We start from the raw sequence: 20,362 nt of genomic DNA, 5'->3' as shown, positions 1-20,362 counted from the left end.
TTATTCACCCCAGATATAAACTGTATTCCTCTTGTGCATTACGGAGTCTTATTTTAGTATCGTTTAATTGTTCTAGCTTTGGTCTAAGTATATCACTTTAAACATCCAGTTTTTTTTCCTTAATAAATTTAGCAAAATAGTTCTTGCCCCTTTTAATCTATCTTGTCCAGGCCGTCACTATCACTATAAATTTTTTCAGCTGACAATTTTCTTTGGGCATTGGTGTATTTTGCTATTTCTTCCGTTGCTTTCTTAATAAGCTCTTCTATCTTCTTCATTCTAACATCACAAGCTTCTTTTTCAACCTTATTAGTTCCTTTGCCATAATCAGCAAAACAATCCTTTAGGTCTTGAGTTTATTTCTAAAAGTCTTTATTTTTTTCTTCAGGTTTTTGCTTAGACTGTAAATGGCTCTTTTTTTCCCAGTGTTTACACACGTAATACCCTTCATACCCCACAAAAGCTAGACCTTTCGTCTAATGCAAAAGCTGAGCCAGCAACAATGCTTGCACCAGCATAAGCCGCAAGCGGAAACTCCCCCTTCGGCTGTTCCTCTAACCAATGTTGTCGCTACTGCAGTCCCCTTAAAACCCGGTATAAGAGAAGTTCCATCATCTGTCTATTTAGCTCTTCAATTTGTTGCGCGGTAACTTTTAATTCTTTATCATATTTCTTAATTTCTTCTGTAAGATAACGATTAGCTCTCTCTGCTTGCTGTTCAGTTAGATTTCCCTTTTTAAATTCGATGTTAATAGCTTCATATCTTAATTTGCCTGACACTTGGTTGTAATTTTTTAAGATATTTTACATAATCTCTTCATAGTAGCATGTGCCTAACGCTTCTTTTAAAAAACTGATTAGTTGATCTTGCTTATAAACAAAATTGATTGTACTATTTAATAGTACTTCATTTACACTCGAAAAATGTATCATTGGATTTAACAAAGTATTGCGCTCTGGATAAACTAATAAACGGTAAAGAGCGTCAATTTCTTTCTAACAAGTATTTAGCTTTTCTCGTGACACGGAATTATTTATCTTTGTTCTAACTAGCTTCTAGTTTGCGCAATGAAATGCGCTTCCTCTCAAGATAGGAAAAGAATAAAATCGCAAACTAGAGGCTAGTTTGCGGTTATATTCTTTTCCTCTCTTGAGAGGAAGCGCATTTCATTCAGACGTGTTTTTAAGGTCTAAGTTGCTCTGTTGAGGAAATAGTTTAGATCCCTCTGATATTCAAAGGTTAGTATTCCCTAATTTTTCTATGGGGTGCTTTCGTACAATTAGTTCTAATAGGACTACTGTGTCGTATGCACTTTGATCAAGGTAAGGAGTTTCGATAAGGTTATCATATTTTGTGGGTAATTCAACACTCTTCTCCCCACCTTTTGTTTCCGAATAAATTATTGCACTATATTTTCTCTTTTCTTGAACCTCTTCTACCTCTGCTGTATATGGTTTTAAAACAAGGTTATTTAAAAATAATATTTTTTGATCCCCATCTTTAGTCTTTTACCTTAAAGCAATATTTTCTTTTATGATTAATAAAATACTCCAGTAATTCTTTTCCAGAATTATGTATTGCTATTTCGTTTATAGAATCATTTTAACTATCCGCAGATTTAGACTCAGACACACTTTGAACACCCTTATAATCCAATAATTTTCTCCCTTTTAATTAAGAAAATTGCGTTTCGTTAGGACTGAGCTTTTAACTTCTGTTTAGGAACAGTATCATCAACTTTAGTAAAAATATAAAATACACCTCCATTTCTAGAAAATGTATTGATGCCAGGTAGCATTGTGCATATACTATTGATAAATTTAATAAACTTTCCCACATTATTAGAGCTTATGTTGTTACAATCACATATTAGCACGAATCGCACTGACTTAGAATTGGACAATAGTTTTTGTATTGAATAAACATTTGGTATATCTTACACTACTCCCCTATTGTTGTCTATTCCTGGCTTATCCCATACTATCATTTTATTTAAGGATATAAATTTATGTGGGATGGTAGTTTTTAATAGATCCCCTATACCTATACCAGAATAGTTTTGTGAATCTTTAGACTCTTCGTGAAGCAGCTGAACACTTGCTTTTTGAGAGTAATCATTATATATAACTACTAACTTATTGCCTAATAAATAATTTATAATTGTACTTTTATCTGTTTTAGTGTTTCCTAATAATATTATTAAATCTTGCTGCTTACCCTCCTGTGAAACATAGGCTTCTGATAAGCCAAGTAATTCAAGTTCTTTATTTAGCTTAACTCGCCTTTTGACTTCTTCTTCATTCATCCTTGTTATTGTTTACCAGATACGTTTCTTAACTTGCCCTCTGCAGGCAAAACATCCTTTCCCAGTTTTATTTTTTTTTAAGGGTCAATTGGAAATTGATACCACTCCATCTACTTGCCTTCTTGTTCCACTATATGCCTTTGCATTACCTTCATCGGTCATATTTCCTAAATAATTGTTTTACAAGGCTAGCGTATTCGTGTGATAGAATTCTTAAACTACCTTCTCTCAAATATTATACTACGTTTACTAAGTGCTAGTTTGTTTTAGTATAATCTTTACTACGTCGTTAACAATGCTTTATTTCATCTTCTTTTCGCCTCAAAGATGAGAGATTTTATATCTCCAAATCGAATATTAAAAGTTTATACTCAAGGTGCAATCCTAAAAACAACATCACACTCTAAACTCGGCTTTTGCTATCTTGGAGCACCTTCCATAAATTTAAAGTTTCTTAATTACAAGGAAAACAAAATATATTCCTTTTGTCATCACCATTTAAACAAAAAATAGAAAAAATAATAACCTGGGCAAAATTGTCTGGTTATTTAACATCAAAATCAGGTTCTCAACAAATGTCCTGAACTTTGTAAAAGGTTTCTGCCGTTTTACCCTAAAATCCGATGGACAGTCCTAGAACCTGTTTGATATTTGGGCTTTGTTCGGAAAATCAGAGCCACTATATACACAAGGCCATTGTTTATCTATTTCAGGAGCAATACTTCAGTTGTATTGGTAAAATGATTTACCATTTTTTTGCACAAGATTTTTTTTAATAAGGAAAATCTACTAATATCGCCTTGTAATCCTCTAATTTGTATCCCTGACCCTAGAGCCGTGGATTTCTATTTCTACTATCTGTTCCTGTATTCCAGGTTTAGGTAAACTATTGATATACTACAGCTAAAAATATCGATTTTGTTGATTGCACTGATATAGTTATTGCTTTGAAACTCAATATCCCCGCCCTTACTACTTTTTCGCTTAAATTAGAATATCTGCATTTAACATCTAGTTTTACCATAACCCTTAAAAACATCTTTTACTATTACCCTTAGAATTTTACAACCTATTTCCATCAGCTATGAAAAAAGTGAACTTTACTATTTCCTAAAACCCTTGCTTAAATTATTTATATTTATAGCACAAGTTAATATGCAAAGATGGTTTTGTTTGTGTTGTATTTTCAACTCTGAACTAAACAAATGGTTATAGTTTGATATCAAAAGTAGTTATTATTTTTAGAATTGCTTGATAGGATAAGTGTTTATCAAACCATTATATAAATTTTGTGGAGAAACTGTGAAAAATAAAGCTATAAATGAACTTGAATGTATTAACTTAACTAATTTTAACTCTTGGTATACTTCAGATGTAATTACTTATTTAGCATATCTGAATAAACTAGGTAAATTATGAGAGTATAAATTTTTGGATTGAGATTTTAAAGGACAGTTTTTAAGCATAAATATGCTTTAAAATGTTTTAGGACAAGAAGCCAGTTTTATCTGCAAAAAACCTGGGGTTGGACAAAATCACTTTATATTTGGGATATTTGTTTAGAATAAACTTATAATTGTTAATCCTTTGGACGAAACTACTCATAAAGATTTTTATATAATAGCATCAATAATAAAAAAACATTGTAATATACGTGCCTATTTAAGTAATAAACTTTCCCAAAAAGATGCAAGTTTAGATAATAAAGGAACAGTTTCCTGTGGTCTAATATGTGTTGATTTAATAAGGCACATATCTTTACTGTCTGAAAAAGATATTTTGTCTTTTTTAGATTTATCTACAAATGTTACAAAACAACACAAACACGAATTAGAATATAAAGAAGTGAATATAAAAGCTTTATTATCTGAATCTTTAACTAAATTAGAAACTAGAGATTTAATTTATTATCAGTTTGCAGTAGAAGAAATTAGAAAACAACGCATTAGAAAACAGCAGGAGATCTTTTTTATTGTGGATTTAAGCTGAGAAAAGCAAAACTAATTAAAAAAAAATGATTGTATTAACAACTCAATGCAAGTCGAAATTAGAAAATGTACTCAAGATGGTAAGCTATTAGAAGCAGTAGATAGAATAAGAAAAGTACTTATCAAAACAAACCAAGGCTTAAAGCAAAAAAATAATTGGTAATGAAAAAATGAAATCACAAGTAATAGGAAAATTCAAGTTTGATAACATAGGAAATCATAACGCATTTAAGAAACAGGACGACAAAGCTTACTGGTATAACTACAATGATATAAAGCTCATAACCGAATATTTGTTATGAGCTTTATATTATTGAAAATAAACACCAAGAAAATAAAATTTGCAACCCCTTTTGGTGCCGAACAGAGTCAACAACACGTAAATATCAATCGTTCTGTAGAAGAGCTAAAAAAATGCATTATTGATCTTGAAAATGGGTTTAGGATAGTAGGAATATTTAATACTGGTGGGAATCACTGAATATCTTATGTGTTGCTAATAAATAATACTGGCTGCATACAATGTTATCACAAAGATTCGTATGGCAAATAGAGAGCTGATTTTGAGGAAGTAGTAAAAGAGGCTTTTAATAGTGTTGACGTAAAGCAACTGTTTCCTTTTATAGAAAAGTGGGAGGATGGGTCATCATTTGGCTTGTTTGCATTAAAGAATATGCAAGTTCTAGCGTCAAAAAGTGCTATTAATCTTGAAAAACGGAATGTAGACTTTTTTAAGGCAAGTCCCTGTTCATTAAGACAGTTAAGAAAAGAATTCGCCAGTAACTACGTTACCGCTAAATTTAAAAAAAAAATAGCTGAAGAGATAAGACAAGAGACTATTAAATTACACCAGAATGAAACTGAATATTTACGCCGTATAATATATGATTTAGAAGAAAATAAAGACGGGGTAATTGCTCGAGCTGAAAATTATAGACAGGAGCAAAGTGAAGAACTTAAAGAACGTGGTTCAAAATCAATTTTTGATTTGTATACAGATGGAGAAGATTATAGCTATAAGATTAGCTTGGCTACAAAAATTATCAATGTGGAAATTTTTTACTATTTGCTGACTGGATAATTTAATCGTTAATGCGAGATGGGCACAAATTGAGGGTTGAGGGCAACAAGGCTCTGGATGGACAAGTAATAAGGATATTGACTGGTTAGAATTGCAGCGACTCAAGCAAGCTAATGATTATCAGCCAGTTAAAAATGATCAACCAAAGTTGGATTCATTATTTAAGGCAGATATGATGAGTTGCAACCACTTGATTGCAAAAAATATGATGAGTTGCAACCACTTGATTGCAAAACAGGAAAATATGTTCTTGCAAGCTTTTACTCAGATGGTTCAGGCACAAGAAAATAATGTGTTATGTTCTTCGTAAGAACAAAAAGATCATATTATTGGAAGTAGCAAAGGCAATATTATTGATCTTAATGTACACGCAAGCGCCCTTAGATTGGATATTTTTGCAAAACAAGTCTTCAGATCTGATCAAGATAGTAACTCTACTATTGAAGATGAATTAAAAATATAGAAAAGACAAGGTTTATTGGAATCTACTCAAGAGGAGGCGGTTAACCAACAGCGTAAAGAACCAAAGGTAAGTCAAAACTTAAAACCAGAAAAAGCAACAATTGGTAATGAAAAAATAAAATCACAAGTAGTCAGAGGCTTTTATTCAAAAACCGATGTTATGGTTTTGATAAAAGCTTTATTAGCTAGGGCAGAACTAAGAAGAGATAAAAATGGCCGAACTGATGGGAGAAGTCAGATATTAGCACCAAAGAGGACAGTACTGGAATCAGGTAACGTCAGTGAAGCAGAAGCTGGTGACATAGCTTCGGAAATTTTAAAATTGCAACCTAGTCAACAGACATTAATACCAGTTGTAATTCCAAGTGAACAACATTGGATAACATTACAGATTAGGAGCTCCAGGGATGGTGCAATACGTTTGCAATATTATGATTCCACGGGGAAAAGCTACATGCAAAAAATGGATGTACTTTGTAATTTATTGAGGACAAAACTACCAGAAAAAGTTATTACAGTTGGCAAAGCTAAAACTCCTACAATCCAGAAAGATGACGTATATTGTGGAGGGTATACAGCACGATTAATTAGTACTCTCGTGATATTAAAACCGGTATGTTAGCAACCGGTATTTGCTAACATTGATATCTGGAATTGCGGAGACTTAAAGGATAAGGATTTAAGAGCTGAAGATTTACAATATTTTAATGAAGTACAGCCTTTCAATTGGTAAAAATTTGGTATTCCGGATTTACTAAGTGCTTATGAGTGCAAGAGTAATGCAGAACAAGGATCACGACTAAGAACATTAACATTGCAAAATAAAATAATACAGATTCGCAATGAACTAAAAACATTCAATCAAGAACAATTAGTTGAATTGCAGGACACATTAAAATTAATAGATAAAGACATTAAGAAGCTAACAAAAAGTGATTTTTGGGTAAAGGATGCTCTTGCCACATTAAGAAAACACAAATTAGATCATACCATACTTAGGAATTTCATTTTTAGGCTTGATGAGTTAGGAGACTTAATCAGAACCAATCCATAAGGAAAAGTAGTACTAGCTGGACAAGATGGTGATCCTAATATTCAAGATGATTTAGAAATAGAGCAAATACAAAAGTTATTAGATTTTACTTTACTGATAGTTACACAAAAGCTTAGAAATCTTGCTCCTACTGAAAGAAAGCTGGATATTTTATTAGGAAAAGTAAGATTTAATGAGGCAACTACCAAACCTGTTAAATCTTATATAATGGAAGAAATTAAATTTCAAATAGGAATATCTTTAAAAAAACTAACTAAGGTAGATGATGAGAGTGTTTTAGAAACCTTAAACCAAGGAGTCCTAATAAATTTTATTGTAGCCAATAGTGTAGCCAATATAAATTACCATTACAATTAGGAGTTTCTGAACTTGCTCAGTTAAACTTAGATTCTGATATGCTTCCGTCTCCTGATGATACTGATTGTGAATGGCTCTTGTTTGCTTTACTTAAGAGGCGATCTTATGCCAATACTTATCTTCAAATTTGTGATAATAATCCTGATCTGTTGTCATGCCCTGATTATTGCATTCATGATGATCGTTTAGTTGCTCATAGTACGAACTTACTCTTAATTACAGGCAATGGGTTAAATCTTCACCTGCCCGGCTAGTCACAAATTTTGCCGTCATCTCTCTTTCACTAGCAAGTAAGACAGTATACAGTATATTACTTCTTAAGGATTTATGCTCCCCTGATAATATTTCAACATCATAATCCTGCATCGTATTATTATTTCTTTGATGTAAATCCACCTGAACAACTGATATCTCCTTGATAATTTTAGCCTCAGTTAGTAAATCCTTTCCATAATTATTCCTAAAATCCACTAAGCCTGTAGCTAAATAGCTTGCTATTACCGTATTGCACATAGCTAACTGCGATACTACCGAGTTATCTTTTATAACCCTACCTATCTTCTGCTTATAATTATCATATATCAGCTCTTTGGCAATGGAGCTGACTTCATTATGTGCAACCTTTGGTTGTTTTTCCTGAATATACCATTCTGTTGCAACCAGTTTTTTAGAACAAATATTCTGCCATAACTTACTATCTGCCGTTTCCATTTCATTTAACCTCCCATCATCAATTAAAAAAAGGTGCATATTAGCACGGCATCTTTTAGTATGTTTCTCTTCACAAACTGCTTTTGCTAACAGCTTGCCTAATAACTTTTTATTATTTATGTTATTAGTACTTGTCATAATATATTCAAGATAATGAGCTTCAACTCTAGCAAAGACGGATTCATCCTTCTTTGCTAGAGTAGAATCACGTACAGGTGCTACTATCTTTATTCGATCAGAATTCTTTAAGGCGCTCTGGCAATTTTTATGATTTGCAACATAATTGCTAATGATTTCATATAAATCCTGACTTATCCTCTTCTTATGGATATTAATCAAATCCCTTACTCCTAAGTAATTTTGATGCAACACACAGAAATCTTTCATAAGTATTTCATGCAGTTTGGCTTTTCCTACATTAGTCGCTGCAAGCTTCTTGGTATCATTAACGTAGCTTTCGGTTTCATTTGAATATCCGCTAGTTTTATTGCCGTATATATTTTGTACTTCTGTAGCTATTTCCTTTGGTCTTGGTAGGTAATTACCATCCTTATCCCTTTCAAATAACTGCTTCATCCTGCTTACCTGCGCTTCCAGCATTAACTTCCAGGTAATTAAGAGTAGATTTCGCAAACATTTCCCTACATAAACTTTTTTTAAAATCTAGAAACTGATGAACAGGCTCGTCTGCCTTTAGCAGCAGCATAACCCATATAGTTTATTACCTGGCTACTTGCAAGGGCTTGTTCAATCTCCTGATATAAACCAGATTTATGCTTTATTCTTGGGCTACTATTCCTTAAACAAATTAATAACTAATGCCAGAATAGCTTTTTTTCTCCCTTTATTTAATATTGCTTAGCTTCTGCTCTAAAGGCTCGTATTGTGCTATTTTTGCTTTGAGTGTTATATAATGCCTCCTTTATTGCCCCTAGAGTAATATGCTTATGTAACTTATTGGTTAAATCCCACTTCTCAGGTAAGTTTAGGTTTTTTGTATCGACTAGAATAGCAAACCCGCTAAAACCATTTGCTTTGTCAGGCTCGTATAATACTGATTTAGCGGCCTCCTTTCCTGCTGCATCATTATCAGGCTAGATTATTACTTCCCTTCCTGCCAGTTGTCGCCAGTCAACTTTAGCCGTTCCTTGCGCTCCCTTCATCCAGGAAATTTCACAACACTGCGGTAATAGCCTTTCGGCAAACTCTGCTGTCTTTTCTCCTTCCACTATTAATAAAAGCTTTTTTCATTTACAATTTTCTCTAAATCGCGTATATTGGTTTATGATTGTTATCCGTAAATCCTTTCAATTTCCATTCATCCAGACCAATTTTCTTATTACGTCAGCAGAATAATAGAGTTATTCATTTTTTATCTGTTACCTTATCTACTACCCCAAAAGTACCACCGATAAGCTCATCTCTCTGAATACGATGAAGTCCAGATATTGTCAATTTAATTTTTTTGTTAGCTAGCTAAAATGCTGGCGAACAAAAAAAAACTGATACCATTACCTCGTTTAACAATTTTTCCGTCCGGATTTATCTTTTGCGCCTAATCCCTAAATATTTGCTCAATATGTCCTCTTGTCAATTAGGATTTTACACTTTGAAAATCAATCTTTGGAGTAGAAGCTGCAGCTTTCCTCTACGCTCGACCTCTTGCCCTTACTTTATTGCTCTTCCTGGACGTTTGTGCCACCTGAGTAGTTTGACTTTCTCTATGGTTAATTGTCTGCTCTCCTTTACGAACAATAAAATCAAGTAATAGATTATAAGCATTTTCTCCCATAAACAAGTTTCTCATTTCTTCCGTGATTTCCTTCTGCTCAGTATTGCTACTATCTTTTAAATGTCCAATATTATCTAGCAGCTTTTGCTCGGCTCCATTTGGCAATAAAGCCTTAAGGTTTGCAATTTCAAGATCCAGCGCCCTGATTTGAGCAGCTAGTTTGCCGCTACTTGGCTTTGCCTGAAATTCTGCTCTCATGCTACCCTCTTTTATGCATTTTGTTAAAGTCGCACCAAGCTTTTCAAGATTTGCCTTAATGCCTTTTACTTCATTGCCTCTGATGAGTTTTGCCAGTAAACTCATGCTTTTTATATCACCTAGCATCTCAGGAGACTCACTGATGCTTTTACTAGCACCAACGGCTGACCGTCTCTTTTAAAAATTGCTGGAATCCTGTTAAAACGTCTCTCCGGTCAGTTATATATATTTTTCCAAGAAAATGCGGCAGTTCCTCATTTCTGAAGTTTTCAATTATCCGTAGCTGCTCCAGTTCATCAGTATGCTTTGCTTTTATTTCGGCATGTAATAACTTTTTCTCATCCAATTCCTTTAATTCGCCGGTGCAAACACGCAAAATTTCTCCATGACTGTTGTGACTGCATTAGAATCAATTCCACCTTCCTTTTACTGGACAAGTTCTACTGCATTCAGTATCCTGCTGAATTGCAGGTTATTTTTTTCAGGATGATGCTAGCAAGTAATTACATGTCTTCATCATCATTTAAAATATTATCGTCCAAGGCATATTGTATTAAATACCGTTCTTTCTGAAACTTAAAATTATAAAGCCTTTTTAGCTCCTTTGCTGATTCTGGTTTCTCCGGTTCGTTGTTTAATTGACTGATTCTATCCCTATTATCATGTAAATGCTTTGCTTTAAATGCCTTTTCTGTTCTGATTTATCCAAAATCAGAGCAGGAAAGGCAGGTTAAGTTTTGCTACTTTAATCCCAAAAATTAAAAATGCTTCATAAGAAAGTTGTTTTTCAATTGCCGGTTTTTTTAAATACCAAGCAAGCTCTACTATTGCCTTTTAGGCGGCTGTTACCCTTTGTCTAGTATCCAGGTACCTGCACATGCCTCTGAGGTTACCTGTAAGTCACCTACCCTCCGCAGCAGCCTGTTTGCTTAGGCTTTCTTCAATTACTGCAATTTTATTAGCAACGCTTATAATTTTTCCTTCATACTTTCTGATCTACCTTTTTACGTTGGCTAAAAATAATATATCCTTTCAAATTAAGAGCGAGCGGAAGATCAGATTTTTATCCACCTCATCCAAAGCATCCCATTTTATCTTCTCTTTATTATTTTTGCCTGAAGGGAGTTTTAACGATGCTACATGCTTATTGATTTTATTTACTAAATCCATTGAGAACTTATACTCCTTACGGTACTTTCTCTCAAACATATATAACCATCAATTACGCCCACTATTGCTAAAGGGTCATTAATTACTTCGCCTGGCCTTAAGATAAAATCTTTCTGCAAGGCGTAATTAAGTAAACTCAAACTTTTTAGTTTATTTGCCAGCACATCTGCATCCTTGCTATCACCAGCAAGTTGCTGGTTCTTTTCAAGTATCGGTAATTTCTTATCTTCCCTCAAACGGTTTAAATCATCATATGACTTATTTAATATAGCCTGATTACCTTCAATATTTTCCAAGTAAGCTTCTCTCTGTGTATAAACTTTTTTATAAGAATTGTAATCTGTTGCAAAGTTTAAATCTGTCCTTTTTGAGATTAGCAACCTTAATTCTACCTGCCAAAGAGACACATCTACCGGTTCCCATTTGTCCTCTACTTTCTGATATTTATAAGCATAGACCGCACACTGCTTTTCTACCTTACTTATAACCAAATCCCGAGAACCGTATACGATATTTTGCAGCGTCTTTTTATCCAGATATAAAATCACTTCTCCTTATGCCTTGAAAGGCCAGCGTTATATTCTTTATAAGCGTTATACCTACTAGGCTTAGGGTTAGGGTCAGGGTCATGGTCAGAGTCAGGTTAGGGTTGGGGTTAGGGTTAAGTTTTTTACTGGATGTCTGTGCAGACACCTGCACAGACATCCAGCAAAAAATTTGGGGATTTTTCCTAGGAACATTTTGACTATGGAATCAATCATTCGCGCCTACCTGAGGCCTACTCCTATCAATCCTCTTCTAGTATAATTTTGCTCTACCAAGAGTTGTTTAAAGTCTAAATTAGCTTTTTGTGTAGTTTTGAAAAATTACAGGAAAACAGGTAGGCGGGTTCTTCATTAGAATAAGGTTTTTAAAAAACTTTCAAATTCAAACTAATTAACTTAGAAGAAATTGCTTAGAAAAAGTGAACAAACTGTTTTATGCTATAAGAATGTAAACACAAACATAAAAAACCGTGGACCTAAAAAATGACGAGCCAAAATTTAGGTGCAGAAAAAAAACGCTTTGTGGTTGTTGGATGAAGAATAAAGATCTACTCTTGTCTCGGAATATAAAAGTGGATGTTAAGTAGTGATTAAGCGATAAAATAAGTTTTTTACATATTTAATATAAGTTGTTTTTGTTTCAAAGTATGTATAACTTTATCAACAATCATCCATAGACTTCATCTGGAAATAAGGACAAGAAATTTAAAAAACCCTCTTTGATTAATTGCTACCATCAACAGTGTGGGAATCGAAAAATTACATAACATACAAATAATCTACATGTAAAAGTACAAAAAGGATTTTTTAATTTTAAACAATTTTATTAAAAAAATGTTGGAATAGCATGACTATTAAAATAGAGTATTTTTGAGATTATTTGTAATTTAGTCTGTTTTTTTTTCTTTTTAAGTTGCGCAATTTAGTATTTTTTTTTTTTAAATATTCTTTACAAGCAAACAATAAAATGAAAAGGCGGCGATACAATCGTTTCGATGTTTCTCTAACTTTTCGATGCTGCCCTAGTGGAGCAATTTATTTTAATAGCAATATATATCTAAGAAAAATATGTTCATAAACTTTTTACTTATAAACTAAGTATTCACCTTTCCTTTAGATTTGCAATGAATTCTAAGCCACAGCAGTTAACAAATTTGCAATCAGCCATAAAACCGGAAATTGAGGTAGTTCAGCAAATTGAAAATGCAATTTTGGACGCAGATGCCCATTTAAAAGCAAGAGTGAAATTCGAAGACATTATTATTGTTCTAGGTACCACAAAGTCTGGTAAGAGCACGCTGATTAACTTTTTAATTGGTAACAGAATAGTAGCTGTCAAACAGAAGTTTGGAAAAACCATTTTAGTAAAAGAAGATGATAAAATAATTGGTCCGAGGATCGGAATTGATGCAGTCTCTGTGACAACATTGCCGACTAAGTGGGTTGTAGGAAACGAAAGCTGTATTAATGGATTAATTTTGTGGGACGCCCCAGGTTTTAGCGACTCCAGAGGAGAAATCCAAGATATTACGAACTCTTTTTATATCAAGACTTTGTTGAGAGGAGTTAAATCCGCAAAAATTGTTTTAGTTACTGACTTCTTAGACTTATATAATGACAACGTGTCATCGTTCGTAAGTTTGCTTGAATCCGTCACGCGCATATTCAACGAGGATATATCGTCAGCGTTTCAAAGTCTTGTACTTATTTTTAATAAAACTCCGTCTGACTGCGATGAAGATATTGTTAACATCAAATTTTTATGCGAGCTTCTAACAGAAAAAATTTTGAAATCTGAAAGTAATATTGACAAGAACTGTAGGTCGATTGCAAGTAGTCTAATCGAATGTCCAGAACGTATCGGTATTTTTAGAAGAGCAGTGTTAGGATTGGGGGTTGAAAGACTTAATGCTGATATTGAATATGCAATCAAGAGTGCAACACCTTTGCTTAATGAGTTTCTGCGTAATGTTTCTCCAAGCGTGTCGGAGAAGTCGCAGACATTTTTGTTACGACAGAAATTTCTTCTAGCCGGCACGCCTGATATTGATGTGCTTTTGAATGGTTTAGAGGAAAAGTACAGAAACATTTCTCGCTGTTTTAAAAACGAAGTTGCGAGCGCAGATAAGGAAACACTTGAGCTAATTAAAAACGAAATACAGAGAAAACTTGGGGAGATCCAAACAATTGTCGCAAACAAAGGAGAAACGCTTATGCAAATGTTAGTGAAACTGCAAGTCATCGACAAAGAAGGAGCTGGAAAAGCAATAGCCGTGCTCAACTTAATGAACAAAGCAACCATTATTCAACATATCGATGACATACTAAAACTAAAGGAAAGCGAGGAGTTTCGCTTGAAAATAGAAAAAATTGCAGTGGTTGTTATAAAAAATCTAGAAAACGTGCTCATCGAAATTACTGAGAAACAAGGACAAATAAATGACCAGGAAGCAGCTTTACGCATTGCTGCAATAGAAGATGAATTTAATAGAGAAATTTCTGAATATGAAAAAAAAATTGAAAAGTTAAAGTGCGAAAATCAGAATAAAGTTGCAAATGATTTAGAGAAGTTTGGAGCATTTACTTATTTGGGAATGGCTATTGATAAAGCTTTTCATACGATAGGATCTTTACTCCCTTCCTTCCGCAATAAAAATGCTTCTGAGGTTCCCGAAGAGATTTTTTCATCGCCACAAATAATGAGATCCTGCGTTGTACAATCCGTTGCTGATGTTAGGTATGCCAATCCTCTTCTCAATGACGTAGTCTTTTTGCAAGCGTTTGTCAAATCTTATGGTGCAGCTTCTACATCTCGTTTGGTTGATCTAACTAACGCTATAGTTAGTATAGGTGGTGACGATGAAGTGCAAGCTATCATGTCTTCAGAAAAAGGGCTCGAAATATGCTTTGATTTAATCAGACAAGGCGATTATTAACGGCTCAACTGCTTACATCAGCTCACATTAAAGAAAAACTTTTTTCGTTGTACGGTATTTTTTTTATTGATGTTTTCGAAAATCTTTACAGATGCAGATTTTTTTTTTTTATTGATGTTTTTTTTTATTGATGATTTTGACTTTTAATTCTCGTTTTCATGTATTTTCGACGCATGTTTACGAATTTGAAGTTTTTTAAATTGTTTTTTGCTGTGTTTTTGATTCTTTTACTTATAACTTTATTGACATTTTTTATTATCGCACGAGTGGTTTCTTTTTTAAATGCGTTTTAATGCTTTTTTAAGAATACAAGATTCTATGCTGATCCGTTGGTGCTTTTTAATGCTTCTGTTACCCTTTGTTATGGTTTATTGATATTAAATGAAAATTTGATTTTTTGTTTGATAGTAGTTTAATGTTAACTTAATTTTTTTTGACAAAGTTTGTCAGCTTCACTCTTAGCTAATGCAAGTTTTTTGTAATCAGCCAAAAATAAAACATGAAAAGGAAAAAAAAGATAATGTTAGACTAGGGAGTTTAGGCAATACTTATAGCGAATGTAAATATTTTTTGTATTAAATGCATTATATTCCTTATTATATTTCATTTTTAAAATGGTTTCAACCACCTTTGTAGCTTATTTAGTTCCAAAGATATACGTGTTTAAATATTTTCAATTCAAAATAGACTTTTTATGAAATATTTTCTTTAGGGGGTTGCCCAAGAAACCAACTTTTTTTTGACCCTGTGGATTTAATTAACTAAATTTTGGAATACATAAAAAGCCTTGACTAAAAAATATTTTAAAGACACCAAACTTTTTTTGCCTCGATTACCCTATTTTATCGCTAAAATGAGACAAAAAAATACAATATTTCAAAACACGATATCTGCAGATATGAACATGGTAACTACATCAAAATTTCAACATAGCTTCAAGATGATAGTAAAAGTCATTTGTCATACCAATTTTTTAATTGACTCATTTAGTCAAAAGTTATGCCTCTATTAGTAAAAAGAGTGCTAAAGGCATAGCATTATTTGTATAAATGTCACAAATTAAGAAGTTATTTACCTCAATAAAAGAAAAGCCTATGATGTATGGATTATATATAATATATGAGTACTTCCTAAAAATTTTAACTTATTTCATCCATTCAATCTTGAGATATCATGTTTCAAAATCTTAAAGATTATGTAAAACTATAAACATGAGAAAATCAAGTTTTTGTCTAAAATAATAAAAAAAAGATGTTAAAAACCACCAGCAACATAATATTCAAACTTTTCATTCTCATTCTTTTTATCAATATATCCTTTTTTGACTGCTCTTAATTTATTTTCTTTGTTTTTTAACGGTTGGACTGGATCGCTTTTCCATTCTTACAACACGTTTGCAATCTCGTGCAATGGATTTTTCAGTGGTTACCTTTCCACGTAAGCCAAAATGTTCTAGAATTGCATTCACTCCGCCACTCCCATCATTGTAATGTAAAACAGCTGAGTTAATTGAACACTCGAATGTTCTTCTTTCAACAAAAATATTTTTGGGACAGCGAGTCCATACAACTGAGTTGAACGACTCATTAGTGTTTTGAGTTTGGCCGTGAACGCATTTGTTCAATAAGTCATCTTCTAATAAACTTAAAAAGATTGGTTTTAAAAGACAATGAATGGACATTGGTAAACTTATGGTGTTTTTGAATGCTTTTGTCTTGTTAGTCTTATCTAACTGCCATTTGCACCAAAAAGAGTCATCGCGTGGACACATTCCATGCCGCTGGTTCTCATCTATAAACGCAGTACAGTGAAATAACACTGAGCTGATTGCTTTTTTCATGGCGTAGACATTGTCTAAATTGTTTCTTATAGCTTTTCCATAATAGGTTTGCATAGAGTTGATTGTTTTTTCAGTCAACTTTCCCTTTCCTGATATGGGATTCTCTGTACCTTTATGTGGTTTCACAAGATTTCTAAGACGAGTACCTAAGCGCTTCTGAACATGCCCAATACATTCCAATTTGAGATGTGATATACCAAAGTCTTTATAGGGGTTTTGCTGCTATGACTTCTTTAAAAGACGAAGAATCTCCATCTCCTAAGTATTTTCTGTAAATTAAGTTGTTCTTTTCCATAAAACGTTCAAAGATTTTAACAGCACCAGCTCCCTCCATAGCTCCAGATGACTTAAAATAATTAATAATGCATACATGTTCTGCTTCCCATCTTTCATAACCTGGTGACTCTTTTTGTTTCTCCCACATAAGGCATCCTTACAATGTTTGGAAAAAGCTTGTACATCTACAACTTTATCTTTAACAATACCAGTAACAAATCCATTCAGAGATGAATGACCTCTTTTTTCTGCCACGCTCCGTCTATTTTTATACGTTGTTGTGTTGAACCATCTGAAATATCTTGAAGATCGTCTACAGTTTTTTTTATGCTTTTTAAAGCTGCATTTTTATATGCACTATATATCTCATTTGAATTTAGGTTATCAAAAGCGTTTTTGGCTAAACCATACATGTTTATGGATTGAGTAAATGTGTTTAAACTTGAATGACCTCGACCAATCTCTCGAAAAGCAATCACCGCTCTTGCATTTACTTCAAATATATTTCTTCCAGTGGTATTACTGCCGTTCTTTACACATTCTTTAGATGAATAAACAGTAAGACTCCATCGGTCACAAGATCTACAGTTAAACTCAAGATTATTTGAAAATCCCATTCTTTTTTGTGTGTTATATAATAGGTCAATGGTTAGCATATGACATTTTGGACAAGCTATTTCCAAAAAACTATTTTTGAGAACAGAAAACTTAATAAGGATATTATAGTCATACATATCACGACACTCCAAATGATTCTGAATACCCACATTTAATTTTTTTGCACTAGAACACATGTTTATTGTATTTAAACTGTGTGTTTTGGCAGAAAGATCAATTTTTTCCTGTTTCTTAAACCAATTGGGAGGAGCCTTTCTTTTAACTTTTCATGCATTAGTTTGCTTATTTCCACTGGCCATTGTTATATATTTATGTCTAAAAGAGTTAGAAGTAATAAAAAATACAAATAAGTCATTACACCTCAATATTCTGTCATAAAAATCTAATAAATAATATATTTTATGTTGCATCACGTTGCTTATAACATAAGATATTCATTCAATCAATGACTTTTAGTTTATTAAAAACCATAAAACCACAAGACATTAGGTTCGATACGGAGTTGAGGATTATCCGAGGAGATAAACCCAAGATATTTGACATTTCAATTGAAGTTACAAATGAAGAAAAACGTGAAAAATAACAATGCGAAAAAAGACCTTATATACCTCTAAATAAAAATGAGAAAAAAAAAACTATATATAAATTGAACATGTATGATTTTGTACTATTTTAAAGAGGATAAAATTCTGCTCATGAGAAAGGTTTCTTTTTTTTTTTTTGTTGTGGAAAAAATCAAGATTTATTTCTTGGGCCTTAAAGTATGTCGTTAAATTTTTGGCACCCAAAAAAAAACGTTTTTATCATTTTTTTTCTTGCATAAAAAGTTGCGTAAACTAACTTATAATAAAATTTTATTAGAAATTAAATTGTAAAACCAAATTATTTAAACAATTTATAAGTAGAATATTTTGGAGGGTTAACGCAGACGCACCATGAAATAATCAATTAACAGTATAATATGTTTTTATATAAATACGTACAAAATAAACATAAATCTAAAATTTATTTTTACACGAACAAAAAAGTTGTTAATAATTTCAGTATTATTGAAAAAATGTTGTAAAAATGTCTTTACTTGAAGGGCATGATAGACGTTGCTATAATCTTCCTTCACATAATGAAGTTGCAGTTGTATTTGTTGGTGAAGATGGTACACCACCTGCTTCCAGGAAAGTTGTTATTTACCCAAGAGGTCATCCTCTTAAAACTATATCAAGTATGTCTGCCAACTTAGATCCTATAGTTTATCCTCTATTTTTTCCGAGGGGTGATGCTGGTTGGCATAATCAATTGGTTCACAACCCTGAAGGTGCTACATTGGTTAGAAATAATGTTACATCTCAGTATTACAATTATAAACTTTCAGTCAGACAATTTTTTTCTTCACTCTTTTATGGCAATAAACTGTTTCAGCAATATGCTGTTGATGCGTATGTTAAAATTGAAGGCCAGCGCCTTGGTTTCATCAGAAATAACTAAAACAAACTGAGAAGCGAGCAGTATGATGTCTTACACGATCATGTAAACAACCTTGGAAATGATCATAATGTTAGACCGTGTTGTAGTTTTGCCATCAACTTATGTAGGAAGTCCTAGAGCTTTAAATAAAAACCATAGAAAAAGATGCTATGGCTATAATTAAAAAGTATGGCAAACCAGATCTTTTAATTACTTTCACTTGCAACCCAAAATGACATGAGATAACAGAAAATTTATATCTAGGTCAGACAGCAATTGATAGACCTGACTTGATTATTCGAATATTTAAACTTAAATTAAATAACCTTCTCAATAACATTTTTAAGCACGGTGTATTAGGGAAAGTTGTCACATGTTCAGGTTATTGAGTTTCAAAAGCGTGGTTTGCCATGTTCATATTTTACTTCACTTTGCAAATGATGATAAGCTTGAAACAGCTCCTATCAATAATTTAATATCTGCAGAAATTCTAGATCCGATTGTTAATAAAGACCTTTATGATGTCGTTAAAACTTGCATGATTCATTGTCCATGTGGCAAACTGAATCCAAATTCTCCCCGCATGAAAGATGGGGTGTGCAGCAAAAACTATCCTAAAGAATTTAATGCTAACACAGTAGCAGTTCATAATGGTTATCCACGCTATCGATGTCGTGGTAATGGTTTCGTTATCAATATCAAAGGAAACAATCTAGATAACTGCTGGGTGGTACCTTACAATCCATTGTTATCAAAGAAATATCAAATTACATTAGTTAAGTGAATTTATTTTTAAAAAGTTAAGTAGATATTTTAACGTCTATATATTTAAGTGCTTTTATTGTTTAGACACAGAATTGAAGACTGAAATAAGTCAGTGTTTTTGCTATTAGATATTTGTTAATAGGAATTTGTTTATTTGTACTGTAACTGGAATTTTAAAACTTCAAGTACTTAAGCTTTATTTTCTTTTTTCTTTTTGGAGAGTTGGAAAAAAAACTAAGTATAAATTATATGATTAGTATAGTTAAATAAATAAAGCATTTATATCTGTACCTCAAAAGTCCAAGTCAGTTGTCACATTTTAGAAATTGTCCAGGAGAGAGTAAATAGTAAAATAATTAGTCTTCATTGGCTTATTCTTGATGGTTAAATTTATGTTATTTTTTTTGTGTTTTATTTAATTTGTCTTGAGGCACATGAAATAGAATTATGACAAAAATAAAAAATTAAATAAAAAAAGTGAAAAGTCATTTGTGGACTACAGACGTTTTTCCTTTGAACATTGTGGGGACACCAGACACTTTATATTGACCAAACTTTGTTTAACATTGTTGTTGGAAAGCAGTCTTTATACCTATGTAGATACTGGAAAAACTAAAAAGGTCTCATACATAACTCATTTTCACAAAAAACTGGATAACCGACCTTTGTCTTCTGAGGTACAGATATTAAAATTTAAAGTTTGTTTTAGTTTATAGTTTTGGTTTAGTTTATAGTTAATTTTAGTTTACTTTTTGTTAGTTTTAGCTTCAGTTGTCTTTTTTCTTACTTTAGACAACTTCAT

At 32.5% G+C, this 20,362-nt stretch overlaps 1 protein-coding gene across 2 annotated transcripts in view; it reads left to right on the top strand.

Moving 5' to 3' along the window:
• Nucleotides 1–14,925, top strand: part of LOC136087730 (uncharacterized) — a 20,561-nt gene extending 5,636 nt beyond the window's left edge. For both annotated transcript variants that reach the window (XM_065811152.1, XM_065811151.1), the window contains exon 3: nucleotides 12,782–14,925. In XM_065811152.1, the coding sequence (XP_065667224.1) occupies nucleotides 12,789–14,600 (1,812 nt within the window). In that variant the 5' untranslated portion in view covers nucleotides 12,782–12,788 and the 3' untranslated portion in view covers nucleotides 14,601–14,925. The remainder of the gene's footprint in view (nucleotides 1–12,781) is intronic.
• The last annotated feature ends 5,437 nt before the right edge of the window (nucleotides 14,926–20,362 follow it).

Source organism: Hydra vulgaris, chromosome 12 (assembly GCF_038396675.1).
Source record: "Hydra vulgaris chromosome 12, alternate assembly HydraT2T_AEP".
Classification (NCBI taxonomy): Eukaryota; Metazoa; Cnidaria; class Hydrozoa; order Anthoathecata; family Hydridae; genus Hydra; species Hydra vulgaris.
The sequence above is the reverse complement of the archived record's forward strand: the minus strand, read 5'-3'. Positions and strand labels throughout refer to the sequence as shown.